We start from the raw sequence: 21,022 nt of genomic DNA, 5'->3' as shown, positions 1-21,022 counted from the left end.
AGCAGGAGAGAGGGGGTGGGTGGGTGGGTGGGTGGGCCACTTTTGTGCCAATGACAAGCGGGCCAGAGTGACATGCGAAAGGACACGCCCGGACGAGGACGACCGCAGAGAGCGTCCGCCCGTGTCCGTTTCAGACCCAAAGCCAGCCCAACTTTGCTTCTAGGATGGGGCGAAGCAGACAAAAAGCGGACGTTTTTTCAGGATAGCTAGCTGGGCCGTCTCTTATGTCCGTTTTACCCCAAACGGACCCATCCAGACAAGATGGGGTCGCGCGGTGGAGTTGGCCTTATGCTAGCTAGCTATCTCATATTTGCCTCATCCGTTGTCGTTATGCTTCTCATTTCACCGGCCTGAGGCCCCGGTTCAGCTACATGCACGATCAGTTAAAAGTTTTTACCTGGGACTTTTAGTCGTCACTTCTGCTCTATCTATCTAAAGAAAAGGAAAAGGCTGTCACTTCATGAGATGAATCCGGACTTCTGTTTTGTTTGAATTCTGTCCGTTTGGATAGAGCTATGAAGTCATGTCCGGGTCTTTTCTGAGATGCGGTGGCCATGGGCCCAACACGCGGACGCATTCTTTGGCCCCATTATGTCCATCACGGTCAATATGTCATATATTTATATTTTAAACAAGTTTGCACGTCCAAATATAATCGTCTCAAATAGAAATAGTTTTACAACCAAATCAAAATTATCTCGAATAAAATAGTTTTACAACCAAATCGAAATTGTCTTGCATAACATTGATGAACCAATACATCTATTGGTTGCCAATGTGATTTCAGATGTGCTCAACCAAGTCATTTTGAAGATCCAAATGAGTGTGCCAATCACGCAGTTCACGATGGAATTGGGTAAACTGTTCAAATGTGACCGGTCTTGGTGCATGGGCTCAACATTTCACCTTGGAAATCAAATCCTTGGTCGAAGATTCTGTTATCACGCTCGGTCTCGACGATCATGTTGTGCATGATCACACAAGCAGTCATCACCTCCCAAAACTTCCCTTCATCCCATGTCAGTCCAGGGTGTCGAACGATACCCATCGGGATTGAAGCACACCAAAAGCACGCTCCACATCCTTTCTAGCACTCTCTTGCATTTTGGCAAATCTCTATCTCTTCTCACCCTGGGGTTTCGAGATTGTCTTCACAAAATTTGACCGTTGAGGATATATGCCATCAGCTAGGTAGTATCCCTTATTGTAGTGGTGGCCATTGATCTTGAAGTTGCTGGTGGGGAATGGCCTTCTGCAAGCCTTGCGAAGACTGGAGAATGTTGTGGCACGTTGATATCATTTTGAGAACCTGCCATGCCGAAGAAAGAATGTCATATCCAAAAATCTTGTGAAGCCATCGCTTCTAATATGATAGTGCACGCTTTAACATGCCCCTTGTACTGGCCCTGCCAAGCAAATGGACAGTTCTTCCACTCCCAGTGCATACAATCTATGCTGCCAAGCATGCCTGGAAAGCCTCTAGCGGCGTTGATCGCCAACAGACTTTCTGTATCAGCGGCATTTGGCTGCCTCAAGTACTCAGGGCCAAACACTGCCACCACGGCCTTGCAGAAGTTGTAAAGTGACAGCAGACATGTGGACTCACTCATGCGCACGTACTCATCAACCAGATCGCCTGGAATTCCATATGCAAGCATGCGGATGGCCGCGATGCATTTTTGAAAAGACGAGAATCCAAGCTTGCCAAGGGCATCCGTTTTGCACTCGAAGTATGGGTCATGAGCAACCACTCCCTCTCGGATACGATTGAACACATGCCTTGCCATACGAAAATGGTGTCGGAATTTATCCTGTTTGAAGAGCGGGGTATTCGCAAAGTAATCGACATAGAGCAGGGCGTGGCCTCTCTCTATGTTGTGGTTCAGGTTGGGAGCACGGCCAGGGACTGACCCCCTGTACCGAGGAACACTAGTAGAAAACAGGGCTTTGGTTGGGGCCTGGCCAGCCCATTAGTGCCGGTTCAGTCATGGACCGGGACCGTGGGGGGCATTGATGTCTACTACACAACCTTCTTCTTGTAGACGTTGTTGGGCCTCCAAGTGCAGAGATTTGTAGGACAGTAGCAAATTTCCCTCAAGTGGATGACCTAAGGTTTATCAATCCGTAGGAGGCGTAGGATGAAGATGGTCTCTCTCAAGCAACCCTGCAACCAAATAACAAAGAGTCTCTTGTGTCCCCAACACACCCAATACAATGGTAAATTGTATAGGTGCACTAGTTTGGCGAAGAGATGGTGATACAAGTGCAATATGGATAGTAGATAATAGTTTTTGTAATCTGAAAATATAAAAACAGCAAGGTAACTAAAGATAAAAGTGAGCGTAAACGGTATTGCAATGCGTTGAAACAAGGCCTAGGGTTCATAATTTCACTAGTGCAAGTTCTCTCAACAATAATAACATAATTGGATCACATAACTATCCCTCAGCATGCAACAAAGAGTCACTCCAAAGCCACTAATAGCGGAGAACAAACGAAGAGATTATGGTAGGGTACGAAACCACCTCAAAGTTATTCTTTCCAATCAATCCGTTGGGCTATTCCTATAAGTGTCACAAACAACCCTAGAGTTTGTACTAGAATAACACCTTAAGACACAAATCAACCAAAACCCTAATGTCACCTAGATACTCCAATGTCACCTCAAGTATCCGTGGGTATGATTATACGATATGCATCACACAATCTCAGATTCATCTATTCAACCAACACATAGGACCTCAAAGAGTGCCCCAAAGTTTCTACTGGAGAGTCAAGACGAAAACGTGTGACAACCCCTATGCATAGGTTCATGGGCGGAACCCGCAAGTTGATCACCAAAACATACATCAAGTGGATCAATAGAATACCCCATTGTCACCACGGGTATCCCACGCAAGACATACATCAAGTGTTCTCAAATCCTTAAAGACTCAATCCGATAAGATAACTTCAAAGGGAAAACTCAATCCATTACAAGAGAGTAGAGGGGGAGAAACATCATAAGATCCAACTATAATAGCAAAGCTCGCGATACATCAAGATCGTACCACCTCAAGAACACGAGAGAGAGAGAGAGAGAGAGAGATCAAACACATAGCTACTGGTACATACCCTCAGCCCCGAGGGAGAACTACTCCCTCCTCGTGATGGTGAGCACCGGGATGATGAAGATGGCCACCGGAGAGGGATTCCCCCTACGGCAGGGTGCCGGAACGGGTCTAGATTGGCTTTCGGTGGCTACGGAGGCTTCTGGCGATGGAGCTCCCAATCTATTGTGCTCCCTGAAGTTTTTAGGGTATATGGGTATATATGGGAGGAAGAAGTACGTCGGTGGACCTCCGGGCTGTCCACGAGGCAGGGGCGCGCCCTCGTTGGTAGCCCGGGACTCTCCTGCTCCGTCTCCAATACTTCGTGGGCTTCTTCTCGTCCAAAAATAAGTTCCGTGAAGTTTCAGGTCAGTTGGACTCCGTTTGATTTTCCTTTTCTGCAATACTCTAAAACAAGGAAAAAACAGAAACTGGCACTGGGCTCTGGGTTAATAGGTTAGTCCCAAAAATAATATAAAAGTGTTTAATAAAGCCCATAAACATCCAAAACAGATAATATAATAGCATGGAACAATCAAAAATTATAGATACGTTGGAGACGTATCAGCATCCCCAAGCTTAATTCCTGCTCGTCCTCGAGTAGGTAAATGATAAAAACAGAATTTTTGATGTGCAATGCTACCTAACATATTCATCATGTATTTCTCTTTATTGTAGCAACAATATTCAGATCCATAAGATTCAAGACAAAATTTTAATATTGACATAAAACAATAATACTTCAAGCATACTAACTAAGCAATCATGTCTTCTCAAAATAACATTGCCAAAGAAAGCTATCCCTACAAAATCATATAGTCTGGCTATGCTCTATCTTCACCACACAAAATATTTAAATCATGCACAACCCTGATGACAAGCCAAGCAATTGCTTCATACTTTTGATGTTCTCAAACCTTTTCAATCTTCACGTAATACATGAGCGTGAGCCATGGACATAACACTATATGTGGAACAGAATGGTGGTTGTGGAGAAGACAAAAAGGGAGAAGATAGTCTCACATCAACTAGGCGTATCAACGGGCTATGGAGATGCCCATCAATAGATATCAATGTGAGTGAGTAGGGATTGCCATGCAATGGATGTAGTAGAGCTATAAGTGTATGAAAGCTCAACAAAAGAAACTAAGTGGGTGTGCATCCAACTCGCTTGCTCATGAAGACCTAGGGCAATTTGAGGAAGCCCATCATTGGAATATACAAGCCAAGTTCTATAATGTAAAATTCCCACTAGTATATGAAAGTGACAACATAGGAGACTCTCTATCATGAAGATCATGGTGCTACTTTGAAGCACAAGTGTGTTGAAAGGATAGTAGCATTGTCCCTTCTCTCTTTTTCTCTCATTTTTTAATTTGGGCATTTCCCTCTTTTTTATGGCCTCCTTTTTTTCTCTTTTTTTTATTTGAGCTTCTTTGGCCTCTTTTATTTATTTATTTCTTCCGGAGTCTCATCCCGACTTGTGGGGGAATCATGGTCTCCATCATCCTTTCCTCACTTGGGACAATGCTCTAATAATGAAGATCATCACACTTTTATTTACTTACAACTCAAGAATTACAACTCGATTCTTAGAACAAGATATGACTCTATATGAATGCCTCCGGCGGTGCCCCGGGATGTGCAATGAATCAAGAGTGACATGTATGAAAGAATTATGAACGGTGGCTTTGCCACAAATACGATGTCAACTACATGATCATGCAAAGCAATATGACAATGATGGAGCGTGTCATAATAAACTGAACGATGGAAAGTTGCATGGCAATATATCTCGGAATGGCTATGGAAATGCCATAATAGGTAGGTATGGTGGCTGTTTTGAGGAAGGTATATGATGGGTTTATGGTACCGGCGGAAGTTGCGCGGTACTAGAGAGGCTAGCAATGGTGGAAGGGTGAGAGTGCGTATAATCCATGGACTCAACATTAGTCATAAAGAACTCACATACTTATTGCAAAAATCTATTAGTTATCAAAACAAAGTACTACGCGCATGCTCCTAGGGGGATAGATTGGTAGGAAAAGACCATCGCTCGTCCCCGACCGCCACTCATAAGGAAGACAATCAATAAATAAATCATTCTCCGACTTCATCACATAACGGTTCACCATACGTGCATGCTACGGGAATCACAAACTTTAGAACAAATATTTATAAAATTCACAACTACTCAACTAGCATGACTCTAATATCACCATCTCCATATCTCAAAACTATCATCAAGTATCAAACTTCTCATAGTATTCAATGCACTTTATGTGAAAGTTTTTATTATATCCCTCTTGGATGCCCATCATATTAGGACTAGTTTCATAAGCAAACTACCATGCTGTTATAAAGACTCTCAAAATAATATAAGTGAAGCATGAGAGTTCATCTATTTCTTCAAAATAAAACCACCGCCGTGCTCTAAAAAGATATAAGTGAAGCAATAGAGCAAATGACAAACTACTCCAAAAGATATAAGTGAAGATAAATGAGTAGTCGAATAATTATACAACTATGTGAAGACTCTATAACATTTAAGAATTTCAGATCTTGGTATTTTATTCAAACAGCAAGCAAAACTAAATAAAATAAAATGACGCTCCAAGCAAAACACATATCATGTGAGCTTAGGCTCATGGTTGTCCTTGAATATTACCTTGGGGGTGCCTTGGGCATCCCCAATCTTAGGCTCTTGCCAATCCTTATTCCATAGTCCATCGAATCTTTACCAAAAACTTGAAAACTTCACAACACAAAACTTAACAGAAAACTCGTAAGCTCCGTTAGTATAAGAAAGCAAATCACCATCATAAGGTACTGTAATGAACTAATTCTAAATTCATATTGGAGTAATATCTACTGTATTCCAACTTCTCTATGGTTCATACCCTCCGATACTACTCATAGATTCATCAAAATAAGCAAACAACACGATGAAAACAGAATCTGTCAAAAACAGAACAGTCTGTAGTAATCTCGATCAATCGTATACTTCTGGAACTCATAAAATTCTCAAATAACTTGTTGGACCTGAGTAATTTGTCTATTAATCATCTGCAAAAAGAATTGACTAAGTAGAACTCTCCAATAAAAAATGGCAGCAATTCTCGTGAGCGCTAAAGTTTCTGTTTTTTACAGCATGATCGCAAAAACTTTCCCAAGTCTTCCCAAAGGTTCTACTTGGCACAAACACTAATTAAAAGCATAAAACCACATCCAAACAGAGGCTACATAAATTATTTATTGCTAAACAGGAGCAAAAGTCAAGGAACAAAAATAAATTGGGTTGCCTCCCAACAAGCGCTATCGTTTAACGCCCCTAGCTAGGCATGATGATTTCAATGATGCTCACATAAAATATAAGAGCTGAAATATAAAGAGAGCATCATGAAGAATACGACTAGCACATTTAATTCTAACCCACTTCCTATGCATAGGGATTTTGTGAGCAAACAACTTATGGGAACAATAATCAACTAGCATAGGAAGGCAAAACAAGCATAACTTCAAAACTTTAAGCACATAGAGAGGAAACTTGATATTATTGCAATTCCTACAAGCATATATTCCTCCCTCATAATAATTTTCAGTAGCATCATGAATTAATTCAACAATATAACAAGAACCTAAAGCATTCTTTTCATGATCTACAAGCATAGAAAATTTTCTACTCTCCACATAAGCAAAATTCTTCTCATTCGGAATAGTGGGAGTATCATAAGAGACTTGAATACTATAAATTGTTTCCACATTAAAAGAGTAATGTTCAGAAAAAGGGTAATCATAATCATGACAAGTTTTATAAATATAATCATCACTACTTTTTATAGCATATGTATCATCACAATAATTATCATAAGTAGCAACTTTGTTCTCATCATAATTGATTGAAACCTCTTCCAAAATAGTGGAATCATCACTAAATAAAGTCATGACCTCTCCAAATCCAGTTTCATAATTATAATCAACATAAGAAGGAGGCATGCTATCATCATTATAAATTTGCATATCAAAACTTGGGAGACTAAAAATATCATCTTCATTAAACGTAGCATCCCCAAGCTTGGGACAAACATTAATTGCAGCAAATATATTCTCAAAAACATCATCTTCATCAAACATAGCATCCCCAAGCTTGGGCCTTTTCATATCATAAGCATAATCACCCTCATCATTAATAGTATAGATAGCACCAATAGTATAGCAATTATCATATTCTTCCAAGCAAGTGCCAAAAATATTTTCAAGATCATAAGAAGTATCATTATCTTCCCAATCATAATCATCACAACAAACAATAGGCATAATGAGATCATCATCAAGTGCACCATCTTCCACAATTATATTTTCATGAGGCACAACAGTAATAGGAGCAGCATTATTTGGGAGAGATATCTTTTTACCTCTCTTCCTTTTTTCTTTTCTTCTTCTTCACCACATCATGTGTGGGTTCAATCCTCTTTTTGGAGCTCCTTATTAATGAGATTGGTTGAATAGAAGGCTCCTCCTCGTTACCCGATTCCTCATAAGAAATAATAGGAGGATATTGGGAAGTCTCTTCCCTTTCATTAGTATTCTCTTCATCTTCTATTTGTTTTCTTTTCTTTATGTAATTGGCAATATAAGGGTTTTCCATGCAATTCACCGCACAATACATATAAATTTCCTCTAGATCAAAATCAAGAAATTTATCGAGATTAAATTTTGGAATACCCTCAGTTATACGTTTCATTTCTTCATAACCCAAAAGAAGACTAAGCTCTTTATGATGCTCAAGGGTAATCAAGTTATCACAATTTTTGGACATGACTTGATCATAAAACAAATAGCATTGGAGCTTTAAATGACCATGTTCATTGAAAAGTTCACAAGGATGGCGATAAATATTGAACCTTTCAGCACAAACATCTAGCCTTTCTTGCAACAATTTAGTTTCTAAATGCTTATGCCTCTTGCAATATCTATCTTCCCTATTTGCTGTGTACTTGCAAACCCAATGCACTCCACAAAAATTGACATGTTTATAGGAGACATTTTCATCATATCTAGTGCAATCATAATTAGTACTACGGATATTCAAGGAATTCATACTAACAACATTGCAATCATGCTCATCATTCAAATATTTAGTGCCAAACATTTTAATGCAGTTTTATTATAACACTTTGGCACAATTTTCCTTTCCATCATATTCACGAAAGATATTAAAAAGATGAAGCGTATGAGGCAAATTCAATTCCATTTTTTTGTAGTTTTCTTTTATAAACTAAACTAGTGCTAAAACAAGAAACAAAAAGATTCGATTGCAAGATCTAAAGATATACTTTCAAGCGTTAACCTCCCTGGCAATGGCGCCAGATAAGAGCTTGATGTCTACTACACAACCTTCTTCTTGTAGACGTTGTTGGGCCTCCAAGTGCAGAGGTTTGTAGGACAGTAGCAAATTTCCCTCAAGTGGATGACCTAAGGTTTATCCCGTAGGAGGCATAGGATGAAGATGGTCTCTCTCAAGCAACCCTGCAACCAAATAACAAAGAGTCTCTTGTGTCCCCAACACACCCAATACAATGGTAAATTGTATAGGTGCACTAGTTCGGCGAAGAGATGGTGATACAAGTGCAATATGGATAGTAGATAATAGTTTTTGTAATCTGAAAATATAAAAACAGCAAGGTAACTAATGATAAAAGTGAGCGTAAACGGTATTGCGATGCATTGAAACAAGGCCTAGGGTTCATACTTTCACTAGTGCAAGTTCTCTCAACAATAATAACATAATTGGGTCACATAACAATCCCTCAACATGCAACAAAGAGTCACTCCAAAGCCACTAATAGTGGAGAACAAACGAAGAGATTATGGTAGGGTACGAAACCACCTCAAAGTTATTCTTTCCAATCAATCCGTTGGGCTATTCCTATAAGTGTCACAAACAGCCCTAGAGTTCGTACTAGAATAACACCTTAAGACACAAATCAACCAAAACTCTAATGTCACCTAGATACTCCAATGTCACCTCAAGTATCCGTGGGTATGATTATGCGATATGCATCACACAATCTCAGATTCATCTATTCAACCAACACATAGGACCTCAAAGAGTGCCCCAAAGTTTCTACCGGAGAGTCAAGACGAAAACGTGTGCCAACCCCTATGCATAGGTTCATGGGCGGAACCCGCAAGTTGATCACCAAAACATACATCAAGTGGATCAATAGAATACCCCATTGTCACCACGGGTATCCCACGCAAGACATACATCAAGTGTTCTCAAATCCTTAAAGACTCAATCCGATAAGATAACTTCAAAGGGAAAACTCAATCCATTACAAGAGAGTAGAGGGGGAGAAACATCATAAGGTCCAACTATAATAGCAAAGCTCGCGATACATCAAGATCGTACCACCTCAAGAACACGAGAGAGAGAGAGAGAGATCAAACACATAGCTACTGGTACATACCCTCAGCCCCGAGGGAGAACTACCCCCTCCTCATCATGGAGAGCACCGGGATAATGAAGATGGCCACCAGAGAGGGATTCCCCCTCCGGCAGGGTGCCGGAACGGGTCTAGATTGGCTTTCGGTGGCTACAGAGGCTTCTGGTGGCGGAACTCCCGATCTATTGTGCTCCCCGAAGTTTTTAGGGTACATGGGTATATATGGGAGGAAGAAGTACGTCGGTGGACCTCCGGAATGACCACGAGGCTGGTCTAAAAATAAGTTCCGTGAACTTTCAGGTCAATTGGACTCCGTTTGATTTTCCTTTTCTGCAATACTCTAAAACAAGGAAAAAACAAAACCTGGCACTGGGCTCTGGGTTAATAGGTTAGTCCCAAAAATAATATAAAAGTGTTTAATAAAGCCCATAAACATCCAAAACGGATAATATAATAGCATGGAACAATCAAAAATTATAGATACGTTGCGGACGTATCAGGCATACGTCCCGGTTCGTGCGCCCAGGGGCCCGGCCGGGGCCTCGTGGGCATTGGTCCCGGTTCGTCTAGATCCATTTGTCCCGGTTCCTAGCACGAACCGGGACCAATGGGCCTCGCTCCTGGCCCACATACATTGGTCTCGGTTCGTGTCTCGAACCAGGATAGAAGGGTGTCCTTTAGTCCCGGTTCCAGCCATGAACCGAGACAAATGAGTTGCCTATATATATACCCCCCGCCGGCGAGCAGATCACTCCACAGTGCTCTGTTTTTTGGCCAGCAAGGGGAGGGCATTTGGGTGCTCTAGCTCACCTCCTATGCACATGAGGTGTTCGATGAAATGCCCGAGCCATGCTAGTTAAGTTTTCTGCTCCCGAAGCTCGACCTCCAAGCTCCATTTTACCCGAGATTTGCATAGGTTTAGCGGTCTGTCACGTCCCGTCCCCGTCTTCACCGCCGTCGATCGCCCGCGCTGATCTCATCGCTGGCACCACCGTGGTGAGCCTCTTGTTCTTATCTTCTTTCCGAAAGAAAAACAATTCTTACTTTAGATAGATACTTGTCTAATTTTCTTAGTTTTGACACACATAATTACATATAATGCACGCAGATGAACCGGCAATGGATGTACGGTGACAGACACACCTCCGAGTACATTAAGGGCCTGCATAATTTTCTCGAAGTGGCTGAGGCAAACAAGCAGAATGGTTTTATGTGTTGTCCATGCCTTATATGTGGGCATATGAAGTCATACTCTGGCCGGAAAATCCTTCACACCCACCTGCTTTATAAGGGTTTCATGCCACACTATAATGTTTGGACGAAGCACGGAGAAATAGGGGTTATGATGGAAGACAGTGAAGAAGAAGAGGACGATGACAACTATGTGCCCCGTGAATACCGTGATGCTGCAACGGAGGAAGATGCTGAAGATCAAGAGGAACCAGACAATGTGCCCGATGATGATGATCTCCGCCGGGTCATTGTTGATGCAAGGACATAGTGCGAAAGTCAAAAGGAGAAGCTGAAGTTCAATCGCATGTTAGAGGATCACAAAAAAGGGTTGTACCCCAATTGCGAAGATGGCAACACAAAGCTCAGTACCGTACTGGAATTGCTGCAGTGGAAGGCTGAGAATGTTGTGTCTGACAAAGGATTTGAGAAGCTACTAAAAATATTGAAGAAGAAGCTTCCAAACGATAACGAATTGCCCGACGGTACGTACGTAGCAAAGAAGGCCGTATGCCCTCTAGGATTGGAGGTGCTGAAGATACATGCATGCCCTAATGATTGCATCCTCTACCGCGGTGCGTACGGGGATTTGAATGCATGCCCGGTATGCGGTGCATACTATCTAACAGATAAACAAGGGACACCACGCATGCACACACTGTTTAGCTGACACCTAAAGTATATACCTGGACAAATGCAGGAAGAATGTGTACCCGGGCCATCATCGATTTCTTCCGACCAACCATCAATGTCGAAAGAAAGGCAAGCATTTCAAAGGTGATACGTCCATTTTGCATCATGCTTTTATATCGATATTTCTTGCATTATGGGCTGTTATTTCACATTATGTCACAATACTTATGGCTATTCTCTCTTATTTTACAAGGTTTACATAAGGAGGGAGAATGCCGGCAGCTGGAATTCTGGGCTGGAAAAGGAGCAAATATTAGAGACCTATTCTGCACAACTCCAAAAGTCCTGAAACTCCACAGAATACCTTATAATAAATAATGAAAAATCCTCGCCAAAGATGAAGACCAGGGGGCCCGCACCCTTTCCACGAGGGTGGGGGCGCCCCCTCCTAGGGCGCGCCCCCTACCTCGTGGGCCCCCTGGTGGCTCTTCGATGACCATCTTATGCTATATGATGTCTTTCGTCAAGAAAAAAACCAGAAGCAACCTTTCGGGACGAAACTCCGCCGCCACGAGGCGGAACCTTGGCGGATCCAATCTAGAGCTCCGGCAGAGCTGTTCTGCCGGGGAAACTTCCCTCCCAGAGGGGGGAAATCATCGCCATCATCATCACCAATGCTCCTCTCATCGGGAGAGGGCAATCTCCATCAACATCTTCATCAGCACCATCTCATCTCAAAACCCTAGTTCATCTCTTGTATCCAATTCTTGTCTCCAAGTCCGGGATTGGTGCTAGTAGGTTGCTAGTAGTGTTAATTATTTAATTGGTGGAAGATCATATGTTCAGATCCTTTATGCATATTATTACCCCTCTGATTATGAATATGAATATGCTTTCTGAGTAGTTATGTTTGTTCCTGAGGACAAGGGAGAAGTCTTGCTATTAGTAGTCATGTGAATTTCGTATTCGTTCGATATTTTGATGAGATGTATGTTGTCTAGCCTCTAGTGGTGTTATGTGAACGTCGACTACATAACACTTCACCATTATTTGGGCCTAGAGGAAGGCATTGGGAAGTAATAAGTAGATGATGGGTTGCTAGAGTGACAGAAGCTTAAACCCTAGTTTATGCGTTGCTTCGTAAGGGGCTGATTTGGATCCATATGTTTCATGCTATGGTTAGGTTTACCTTAATACTTTTGTTGTAGTTGCGGATGCGTGCAATAGAGGTTAATCATAAGTGGGATTCTTGTTCAAGTAAGAACAGCACCCAAGCACCGGTCCACCCACATGTCAAATTATCAAAGTACCGAACGCGAATCATATGAACGTGATGAAAACTAGCTTGACGATATTCCCATGTGTCCTCTTGAGCGCTTTTCCTTATATAAGAGTTTGTCCAGGCTTGTCCTTTGCTACAAAAAGGATTGGTCCACCTTGCTGCACTTTATTTACTTTTGTTACTTGTTGCTCGTTACAAATTATCTCATCACAAAATTATCTGTTACCACTTATTTCAGTACTTGCAGAGAATACCTTGCTGAAAACCGCTTATCATTTCCTTCCGCTCCTTGTTGGGTTTGACACTCTTACTTATCGAAAGGACTACGATAGATCCCCTATACTTGTGGGTCATCAAGACTCTTTTCTGGTGCCGTTGCCGGGGAGTGAAGCGCCTTTGGTAGGTGGAATTTGGTAAGAAAAAATTTATATAGTGTGCTGAAATTTACTGTCACTTGTTACTATGGAAAGTAATCCTCTGAGGGGCTTGTTCGGGGTATCTTCACCCCGACCGGTAGAGAAAAGACTTGCTCCTCAACCTACTGAACCTATTGAAAATTAAATTCCTTATGAGTATCCTTCGGGTATGATAGAAAAACTGCTAGCTAATCCTTTTACAGGAGATGGAACAAAGCATCCTGATGAACACCTAATATATGTGGATGAAGTTTGTGGATTATTTAAGCTTGCAGGTATACCCGATGATGTTGCTAAGAAGAAGGTCTTCCCTTTATCTTTGAAGGGAGACGCATTGATATGGTATAGGCTATGTGATGATACGAGATCATGGGACTATAGAAGATTGAAATTGGAATTTCATCAAAAGTATTACCCTATGCATCTTGTTCATCGTGATCGCAATTATATATATGTTTTTTGGCCTCGCGAAGGAGAAAGCATCGCTCAAGCTTGGGGAGGCTTAAATAAATGTTATATTCATGCCCCAATCATGAGCTCCCCAGAGAAACAATTCTTCAAAAAAATTATGATCGGCTTTCTGAAAATAATCGCACCATGCTCGATACTTCTTGTGCTGGCTCTTTTATGATCAAGACTATTGGATTTAGATGGGATTTATTGGATAGAATTGAACGCAACTCTGAAGATTGGGATCTCGACAAAGGTAAGGAGTCAGGTATGCCGCCTAAGTTTGATTGTGTTAAATCTTTTATGGATACCGATACTTTCCGTAAGTTTAGCACTAAATATGGACTTGATTCTGAGATAGTAGCTTCTTTCTGTGAATCTTTTGCTACTTATGTTGATCTCCCTAAGGAGAAGTGGTTTAAATATCATCCTCCCATAGAAGTAAAAGTAGTTGTACCTATTCGAGTTGAAGAAAAGACTGTCACTTATAATGATCCTATTGTTCCTACTTGTTATGTTGAGAAACCACCTTTCCCTGTTAGGATAAAGGATCATGCTAAAGCTTCAACTGTGGTTCGTAAAAGCAATATTAAAACATATACACCTCCTGAGCAAGTTAAAGTAGAACCTAATATTGCTATTGTTAAAGATCTCTTGTCTGATAATATAGATGGGCATGTTATTTACTTCTGTAATGAAACTGCTAGAATTGCTAAACCCCGTGATACAGATAAACCTAGACGTGTGGTAGGCATGCCTGTTATTTCTGTTAAAATAGGAGATCATTGTTATCATGGCTTATGTGATATGGGTGCTAGTGCTAGTGCAATACCTATTGACTTATACAAAGAAATTATGCATGACATTGCACCTGTTGAGTTAGAAGAAATTGATGTTACTATTAAACTTGCTAATAGAGATACTATTTCACCAATGGGAATTGTTAGAGATGTTAAAGTATTGTGTGGGAAAACTAAATATCCTGCTGATTTTCTTATTCTTGGTTCCCCACAAGATAGCCTTTGTCCCATTATATTTGGTAGACCCTTCTTAAACATTGTTAATGCTACCATAGATTGCACAAGGGATATTGTTACTGTCGGCTTAGATGATATGACTCATGAGTTTAATTTCTCTAAATTTAGTAAACAACACTGTGAAGAAGAATTGCCTAGTAAGGATGAAATTATTGGTCTTGCTTCTATTGCCGTACCTCCTAGTGATCCTTTAGAACAATATTTGCTAGACCATGAGAATGATATGTTTATTAATGAAAGAAGGAAAATAGATGAAGTATTCTTTAAACAGGAACCTATTCTGAAACACAATTTGCCTGTTGAAATCCTAGGGGATCCCCCTCCACCTAAGGTTGATCCCATGTTTGAGCTTAAACCGTTGCCTGATAATCTTAAATATGTTTATCTTGATGAAAATAAGATATATCATGTTATTATTAGTGCTAACCTTTCAGAGCATGAGTGTCGGTGTCAAAACCGGCGCATCTCAGGTAGGGGGTCCCGAACTGTGCGTCTAAGGCGGATGGTAACAGGAGGCAGGGGACACGATGTTTTACCCAGGTTCGGGCCCTCTTGATGGAGGTAAAACCCTACGTCCTGCTTGATTAATATTGATGATATGGGTAGTACAAGAGTAGATCTACCACGAGATCGAAGAGGCTAAACCCTAGAAGCTAGCCTATGGTATGATTGTATGTTATTGTTGTGTCCTACGGACTAAAACCCTCCGGTTTATATAGACACCGGAGAGGGTTAGGGTTACACAAGGTCGGTTACAAAGGAGGAGATATCCATATTCGTACTGCCTAGCTTACCTTCCACGCTAAGTAGAGTCCCATCCGGACACGAGACGAAGTCTTCAATCTTGTATGTTCATAGTCTAACAGTCCGGCCAAAGGATATAATCCGGCTGTCCGGAGACCCCCTAATCCAGGACTCCCTCAGTAGCCCCTGAACCAGGCTTTCAATGACGATGAGTCCGGCGCGCAGTATTATCTTTGGCATTGCAAGGCGGGTTCCTCCTCCGAACACATCACAGAAGAATCTGAATACAAGGATAGTGTCCGACCCTGCAAAATAAGTTCCACATACCACCGTAGAGAGAATAATATTTCCACAAATCTTAATCTGCTGACACGTTTTGGCAAAATGACATCATGCCATGGCTCGGTGATTATTCGAACCGTTTTTCTTCAACCAGCTCCACACATAACGCGAGGCGGTTTCCTGACACGTCTTGTCAAAGCAGAGATCGTGTTCCCCTAATTATGGGATTCTCATCAATACGGTTGTGGGTAACCCAACCGTGTCTAGAACTCCTAGATTATAGGCAAGTCCCAAACGGCTACGGAGAGGACGCTTGATATTCACCCTCTTTATAAAGGGACAAGGCTTTTACTTTTTTCCCTCCCGTGCTCAATCGAATCCTTCCCCCGCCTCGAGTTCTAACACCCAAAGCCCAGGTCAGGTGCTTTGGACCTTCAAGCATGTCCGGATCTATCCTTCAAGGCCGGTGGATGCCCTCCTCCATTACAGAAGAGGATATCAAGCAGTTCAGGGAGGCCAGATACCTGACCACCGAAATTTCGCATAGGCTGCCCACCCGAGGGCAGGTCATCCCTACTCCCGAACCCGACGAGAGCGTCGTGTTCGTCTCCCACTTCCTCCGAGGTCTAGGCCTCACTCTGGATCCCTTCGTTAGGGGTTTGATGTTCTATTATCGGCTAGATTTCCACAATCTAGCCCCGGACTCCTTTCTCCACATCTCGGCATTTATTGTCGTATATGAGGCCTTCCTCCGCATTACCCCTCACTTCGGACTGTGGCTCAAGACCTTTGACGTGAAGCCGAAGATGGTCGAGGGACAGCATGTAGCGTGCGGAGGCGCATTAATAAGCAAGATCACTGGAGCTCCATGGCCAAAGGGTTCCTTTCCAGAGGTATCCGGATTATGGCAGCGGGAGTGGTTTTACATCACAGCTCCCAAAAGTGCCAAGTGGGTGGCCGCCCCTGCTTTCCGCTCGGGCCCTCCACCACAACTGATGTCATGGATTAGCAGAGGGCTGAGCTGGGGTCCAGCCAAGGACGTGCCTATACTGCAAAGCCGCATTCAAGATCTCTTCAACGGAGATTTCAATCTGGTTACGATGGTGCAAGTCATGCTGGTTCGTCGAGTCCAGCCTTGCAAACGCTGACCCCTCCGCATGTGGGAGTTCAACCCAGAAGGGCCGCGCACCATTCAGAATTTCCTCGGCCTGACGCACGAGGAGATGTACAAATCATTCTTCAGACCCCAAATAGAGTGTCCGGATACTACCGAGGACGTGGGCCTGAGCAGCAACCGTACCGCCGACCAAGTAAGTAATCCTTTAGCCGAACACACCGACTGTCATTTACCATGACGTCATTCTGAGAAATCGCTCTTTGACCAAGACTGGCTAACAAGGGCGAAGATGATTCGGTGTTCGGCCCCCCTTCCTGAGGGTTTGGAGAATTCGGTACTGGAAAAGATGCTCGAGCTAGCACCTTGCCCGGAGCCCTCAAAGGAAGATAAAGGGGGGAATAATGAGGTCGAAAGCGGGCCCCCATCGCTACCAATTCCAACCGAGGGAATGAGCGCCTCCGTGAAGGAGGATAACCAAGGGGAAGAATCTAACATTTTCTCGCTTCGGGGAAGGAAGAGGACTGCCTCTGAAGATCCGGAAACCAAGGCTTCCAAACGGGAGAAGAAGTCTCCACCAGAGGGTCCTGCCTTGGAGGGTGCTCTTGCCGCACAAAGTCCGCGCGAGGATCAGCCCTCCAACGAGCTGTAAGTAATCAAAAAGTACTTTAATAGTGGAGATATACTACCTTACCTCTGAGCAAAATAACCGAAGCGTTTATCTTGCAGTTCGGATCTTACCCCTTCTCAGCAGAGCTCGTCTTCGGGGGATCTTCTTCCGGAGATGATGGAGAGCGAAACGCCTCCCCCGAACTCCCCCGCTCAAGAAGCGGGCGACCTTGAAGTGTCGTCACGGAGGGCCTCTCCGAATCCGGTGAGGCCAGAAGATAATCCTATAGTCACCCAAAGTCCCTAGCGTCCGCCTCTTGAAGAGAGCAAACAAAAGAGTCCGACACCGTCTGGTATGCGGTCGGACGTACTGAGGGAGCTGTTGGAGCGAGCGGCCATCTCAGAAGATCACCGTAAGTTGATGGGTACAGTGATGGAAAGAATTTCGTCCGCCAAAAGCGGATTGCATGAAGCCTTTATGAGTCTACTGACAGGCTTTGAGGTATGTGAAATGATATACTTTTTGATAGTACCACACATTTTTAGGTGTGCCCTGTGTAGATAGTAGCCCCTGAGACTCTGGTTGTCGTCGAGAACGGCGGCGAACAAAGGATCGTATTCCCAGGTAATAACCATACCGCTTTATTTGCGGGTTATGGGAGCTCCGGTGGCTAGCCGGACTAATGAGTTTGCCGAACTAAAGCGGCAACTGGATGCGGCAGATGCCGACATCGAGCTTATTAACAAGCGGCTTGACGAGGCACAGGGTAAGTGATGTTTTCTGGTGAATGTCACATAGGAAGAGCAGCGTAACGCCAGTATCTTTAATATGTTGTGACTGCAGATGGAGCTGCCACCGTGGAGACCCTTCGGGCGGAACTTGCCCGAGCCAAGGAACAAGCAAGAATTAGTAATGCGGCCGCTTTAAAGGCGGCCGAAGAGTTAAGAGCCGAAAAGGCTGCACATTGCGAGAGCAAAGATAAAATGGCCAAGATGGCTGTAAAGTTAAGAGACACTGCCAACCGTTGCCAGTTCCTTGAAGGAGAGAACCGAGCGAAGGCAACGGACCTCGAAAAGGCCACGATGGCGGCCAAATACACCCGCTCTGCGATGAGGGCAAAGAAGGAAGAGCTGCGTGAAGTTGGTGATATTGTGGTTGGGAAGCCCTTTTTGCTGCGGAGGAAGTTCGGAGATCCGCAGTATGCCCCTCTGGATCGGCTATGGAGTTCGGCAGACGCATATCTGGATTTGACGGCGAGTGCTGTCGATGCGGCCGAATACTTCCGAGATCAAACAGATCGTGAAGTGGACAAGCTATTCTGGTCGCAGTTTAACGTTCCAGAGCATCCGCTTCCACTAACTGATCAGCTTCCCGAATGGGCCGAACTCAATAGATTGTCCGGACTTGCCATGAGGTCCGTCGTAGATCATCTGTGGCCGGAAAAGCCGAAGCTGAACAGCTATTTGAGCTTAGTGCAGCAGTCCCTTGGTGTGGTGCCGCGCATCAATGCGATGAAGAGGTCGGCGTGCATAGAAGGCTCGCGGATGGCCCTTGCCTGTGTCAAAGCATACTGGGTGGAGATGGATGCTACCACTGTTGCGGCGCAGGGTTCGGCCATAGGCCGAGTTGCTGCTGAGCACTATTTTGAAGAAGTTCTTGAGGGTGCTCATTTGATAGAGGCCCCGTGCTCGAAGAATATTATGTTTGATTAATATATGATAACTCCTGTATTTATGAAATTTATCAAGGCTGTATTTATACTTTTGCCCGAAAGTAATATGATAACTCCTGTGCGGCCGTTTATGTATACATGTGTATAACCTGAAAGATTGCAGTCTTCGGCTTCAGCCCCCACGCATATAATGCGGGGGTGTTCGCAGAAGACGCGTATTCACACTTAATCCAACGTATTGGTCCTAATAAGGAGGTGATGGCGCAGCGAACTAGGCAACCAGACTATAATGCTTTAACGCTTTCACTTAGCCATAGGAGTTTGACAGTGTGGCTACTATATAGCCCCTAGTGGCTCCGGACTCATCCGGATTCGGGGTGCGTACATGCCTGGCCGGGAAACGGCCCTTCGTTAAGGCAGAGGAATTCTAACATTCCGATAGGTCATCGAGTGGTTGACCGGTCTCACGCTATATCATGACAGTCAGTTTTCGGCTTTCTCTACTGAGGTGCTCGTCCGGATAAACTGGGGCACAATCGCAGTAGTTCTCCTGGTGCCGCCTTAGCCGATAGAGCGGAACGTAAGGCAGCAAAACACAGGAGCCGGGCAAACCCAACATTTGACCAAAGACATGATTCGGAGCTGATGCATATAAGGCCAAACTCGCGACGCCGAACACTCCCTAAGGTATTTGGTCTTTATGGTATAAACCGGGCCTAAACAGTGCCCTTTGTAAGAAGCCCCTGGTGTCCAGGTACGTGCATTATTCTGACGTGGCCACATGCCAAGGCGTCAGCATCCTTCTCAATTGTACTAAGAATCCGAGGGGTGTGTATCAACAAGAGACAGTAAAAAAGGTTTATGCGGGGTCTTAATCTAAAAAGAATCCTTGGAACGGGTCCCTGCCGCACGTCTGCACCTGTGTCTCCGTTGTGCCGTATCCTGGACGGGTGTAGCACGATGGTCATCTGTAAAAGAGAGAAACTTAGGTGAAAAGTTGTCGTGCAAAAAGGTAGGTTTAAAGAAACCATGTACAATTCAAGATGAGTAAAAATTGCCACTTGTCTGCGCGCGTTGAGCCCCTTGTATTTGTAATAGGGGTGTGGCCATCAAATCTGTATGAATTACATATAGCTGCGCCGGACTCGTCTAACTGTGTCTGTGGTCTTGACGACCTATCAAATGCTTTAGTTGGTGAGGCTGTTTTTAGTGTGCGGCTGCCAAGGCAGTCGCACTCTCTTCGGCGTGCAAGGATCGCTCAATATTTCCATTCACTGTAATGATGCCACATGGACCGGGCATCTTAAGCATGAGGGAAGCGTAATGTGGAATTGCATTAAAGCGAGCGAAAGCTTCGCGTCCAAGTAGTGCTTGATAGCCACTTTGGAACTGAGCAATGTGGAATGTTAAATTTTCGCTACGGAAGTTATCGGGGAAGCCGAATATTACCTCTAGTAGCAGGGAGCCCGTGCAACGAGCCCCTAGGCCTGGCGTTACTCCTTTAAAGGTAGTATTGTTGTGGCAAATTTTTGTTGGGTCTATCCCCATTTTGTGGATTGTGTGCTGATATATCAGGTTTAGACTGCTGCCACCATCCATCAGGACTCGTGTGACATGGTATCCGTCAATTATTGGGTCTAATACCAAGGCAGCCCATCCTGCACGCCGGATACTTGCTGAGTAATCCCGATGGTCGAAGGTGATCGGTTGAGACGACCAGTGGCAGGACTCCCTGGTGATAGGCCCTTGGGCATATTTCTCTGGGAGTGCCGCTTTGTTTCTCCCCTTGATCACGTGTAACACATTCACTGTTTTGACTTCTGGTGGAAATTTCTTTTGTTTCCCAGTGTCTTGCTTGAGAGACTCATCCTCGTCTTCGCTTGGTGTATCCTCCCCCTTGTGTACGGCGTTGAGCTTGTCGGACTGCTTGAAGACCCAACATTCTTTGTGGGTATGATTTGCAGGTTTATCGGGGGTGCTATGGATCTGACATATTTGGTCCAGAATTTTGTTT

At 43.7% G+C, this 21,022-nt stretch overlaps 1 protein-coding gene across 1 annotated transcript; it reads right to left on the bottom strand.

Annotated features, from left to right (window-relative positions):
- Window positions 1-1,187: 1,187 nt before the first annotated feature.
- LOC147973134 (uncharacterized) lies at window positions 1,188-1,787 on the bottom strand. The gene is made up of 2 exons (XM_087524583.1): window positions 1,448-1,787; window positions 1,188-1,309 (listed from the first exon to the last, which is right to left on the bottom strand). Exons 1-2 carry the CDS (start codon window positions 1,785-1,787, stop codon window positions 1,188-1,190), a joined length of 462 nt encoding a protein of 153 aa, XP_087380709.1.
- Window positions 1,788-21,022: the final 19,235 nt, after the last annotated feature.

This window comes from Triticum urartu, chromosome 5A (assembly GCF_056163025.1).
Source record: "Triticum urartu cultivar PI428250 chromosome 5A, HENAU_Tu73, whole genome shotgun sequence".
Taxonomy (NCBI): Eukaryota; Viridiplantae; Streptophyta; class Magnoliopsida; order Poales; family Poaceae; genus Triticum; species Triticum urartu.
Note: the sequence above shows the minus strand (reverse complement) of the source record. Positions and strands in the feature narration are given on the sequence as shown.